This window comes from Oryzias melastigma, linkage group LG8 (genome assembly GCF_002922805.2).
Source record: "Oryzias melastigma strain HK-1 linkage group LG8, ASM292280v2, whole genome shotgun sequence".
Classification (NCBI taxonomy): domain Eukaryota; kingdom Metazoa; phylum Chordata; class Actinopteri; order Beloniformes; family Adrianichthyidae; genus Oryzias; species Oryzias melastigma.
The window spans coordinates 13,212,425-13,215,693 of record NC_050519.1 but is presented as its reverse complement, the minus strand read 5'-3'; the positions used below and the strand labels follow the sequence as shown (position 1 = coordinate 13,215,693).

General features: G+C 44.2%; 1 protein-coding gene across 1 annotated transcript in view; it reads right to left on the bottom strand.

Annotated features, from left to right (window-relative positions):
• Positions 1–3,269, bottom strand: part of baiap2l1b (BAR/IMD domain containing adaptor protein 2 like 1b) — a gene marked incomplete in the record, with an annotated part of 24,737 nt that overhangs the window by 1,208 nt on the left and 20,260 nt on the right. Inside the window, 2 exon segments of the mRNA XM_024272754.2 lie at positions 2,395–2,629; positions 2,921–2,983. Coding sequence (XP_024128522.1) covers positions 2,395–2,629; positions 2,921–2,983 — 298 coding nt within the window.

Genomic DNA, 3,269 nt, shown 5'->3' with positions numbered 1-3,269 from the left:
AAAAAAAAAAAAAAAAAAAAAAGTTTTTTTTTTTTTTTTGCTTACGTCACTTAAAACTTTATGAAGTGAAATTGTTGATCACGAGTGTGATCATATGAAGATTAAAAACCCAAATGGGAAGTCAAAAAAGGCAAAATTTTAGCAAGTCAGTTTCAGAAGAATTGGGAGGGGCTCCTAAAATTTCTTCAACACTAAATGTTAAAATTATTTTTCCAACAGGTGTGTGTTCTGAATGAACAGGTTAAATAGGTTTGAAATCACTAAAACGTAAGAGTCTGTCAGTTTCAGTTTCTTCAGCCTGGGTTGCATCAACAGTGCCCTGTTTTGTCCACAAGAGGGCAGCATCGTGTCTTTTGGATCTTTCGTTCTCTCCTGCTCCAGCCACTTTCACATCTTCGACAAATATTTACAAATCATCACACAGAAAGAAACACCTGTAAACCAAAGCTCTGCCAACCCTTTCACCATGAACTTTAAATATCAGCAAGCAAAACATTGACTTCCTGAAACTTTGTTTCAGCTCATATCTGCTCATTTGTCTGATTTCCATCATCAGAAGACTCCACAGTCCACACCTTCTCCTGCTCTTTCCATTTTCTGATAATAGTTTGTTCTTAAAGTGCTGCATCTCCTCACAAACCAGTGAGGGTGCATTCTTCCGTCATGGTGACTGCATTCCAGGAAAACCCCACCTCCCCCGGCTGAGAACCAACCTGCAGGAGTGATGAACGGCTTTGGAAGAAATGGAAACTAAACTGTGGGGTGGCTTTTCTATTACACTATCGCCTTACAAACTAACATTTGAAGAAGCAGACCAAACACCTTTAAACAGGACAAACAAAACTATTAAGTGCAGCATAATGAGGTCAAACAAATATTTGCATTTGTTGTAGCTGTAGCACACAGAACCGCACAAACCACACACCCTCTCCAGATCAAGCAGCTTCTGAAAAAACTCATGGAGGACCAAAGCAGCGGCGCTACACCCAGTGAAGGTGAGTGCAAAGGCTATGTAAATGACGATGAAGATGGGGCAAGTTCATTGACCCTGAGATGACCAAACGCATTGGTGTTTGTCCAGCTTAGCAGGACCTAAACACTTTCATAAAGAGAAACCACAGCTTTGCCTGGGAATTTGCATGGAAGGCAAATGGAAAGAGATTCATGTTGACGGGTGCTGGAATGGGAGACGGCCATGAATGCAGGGTTTGTGTCCCACTCCCATAATCTTTTGATTTATTTTTAAATCATTCTAAGTGGTCTTTTAATAATTATGTTGCTTTTAGCCAAAATAGGAGTTCAATAGAAATTCACCTCAAAGTTGTGGGTGGGATCGTTGGCCCGGAGCAACCCCATCCCCTCTTCCTCTTCCCAGTGCAGAGCTTATTTTCTATGTCACAATTACTAACTTTTTCAAACTCCAGTTTTCATCAGCTCCTGATTCACAGCAATTTGAATATAGAAATACATTTTAGACACATTTTCTTCCTGTGTGTCCTCCATCATCAGAAAAGTGCCACAAGAACATGTTATAAAAAACATTTTCATCAAAGTGGGTCTTAAAGTTAAAGTCCCACTATTTGTCACGCACCTAGGTGTGTGAAATTTGTTCTCCGCATTTGACCCATCCCCTGGGGGATAACCCCCCAGTCCAACTCCTTAGTCCTGAGTGTCAAGCAGGGAGGCACTGGGTCCCATTTTTAAAGTCTTTGGTATGACTCGGCCAGGATTTGAACCCACGACCTTCCAATCTCAGGGCGGACACTCTACCACAAGGCCACTGAGCTGGTTCTTAAAAGCGATCTAAAAAGCCATTATCACCAAAACTTGTTTCTGTCTCCATTTATAGCCAAGACAAACAGGGTTTGTAAACCGAGATGTTTGACGTTCCTCAAAACACCGACTGATCGGGTTTTTATTTCAGCTTCCTGCTCAAGTCAAAAGTAAGAGTTCCATTGATGTCATTTCTGCCGTAGCCTTAGGGATACTACAGAGGATGTGGCGTGCCGACTACAAAAACCTTTAGCAGGAAGAAAACTTCCTATCAGAGCAAAAAAGCCAACACATCCCAGTGAACCTTAAATGGAGTCTGTGTTCTCCTTCAATCTCAACCATTTACTTCCTTTTCTGCTCCCTGCTAGCCTAAAGTGTGTCAGAGTGTGGTCACATTTCCAGAGCAGACATCTGAAGCTCACATGACACCACTAAAACACACACGCACATGTACTGTCAGCAGCAGTGGAGATAAGGCTGCAGGTCCTGTAGCCCCGGGTATCAGGTGAGCCTGTCAGAGCAGACTGTTCAGTGAAAAGCTGCACTTCTTTCAACTATTTTTCCTAAACAGAAGAGTTGACAGTGTTCAACATTTGCATGAGCTCCTCTCCCCGGACTCACCGCGCTGTGATCAGACGAGGACAGTGCTGCAGGGGGGGCGGGAGAGGGATGATGAAGGTGGTGGTGGTTGTTTGTGACCGCGCTGCTCGAGGTGGAAACGCTGTTCTTGATGGAGTTCCGCTGCGGCGTGTCGCAGTAGTCCGCTGGGGGGAGCACCATGGTCGCCTCGTCCGTCTCCGTGTCCTGATGGTGGAGGTTGACCACACTTCTGCTGCGGAACGGGACAGCAGTCTCACTGCAGGACGGGAGGAGGACACACAAATGTTTTAAACTTTAAATAAAAAGTGACAAACTTTTATTCATTGGGCGACTAAACCTTCGGGACATTTTTAGGCCGAGTCAATCGGAGGCCCGAAGGCAAAATAAGGACAAGAGGAATCAAAAGTTGAGCAACAGGAGAGTACCCGCAGGATTACAGAGGTTATCACTTCAATAGGAGTAACCAGAGGAAATGTCACCAACAATACAGGCTGGTGCAACGTGAAACCGGCTTGTGCGAGCAAGCAGGAATGTGGAGTCCCCTTACCTGTTGTTATTCACGGGAGTCTCTGTGAGAGCGCGGCAGTAGGATGAAGGGAACCAGCCCCTCCTGAAACACACAGCAGGAGTTAGGAGAATACACTTCTTTTTATAGTAAGCTAACATTTAAGAAAAATGTTTTTTGTTGAATTTGACTCATGTAGTCCAGCCCGCCCCTCCTTCTTTCCTGCTTCTGACGAGGTGAAGTTGAGCAGAAAGTCTTTTGTGTCAAAGGTCTCATTGTGAGCGTTTTGAGCCGACACCCAGGAAACCGGAGTCAGTCTGGACTTTTTGCGGCGGTTTGATAAACCAGTCACTAAGTTTGTGTCACCACTCAAAAAAAAAAAAAAAAAAAA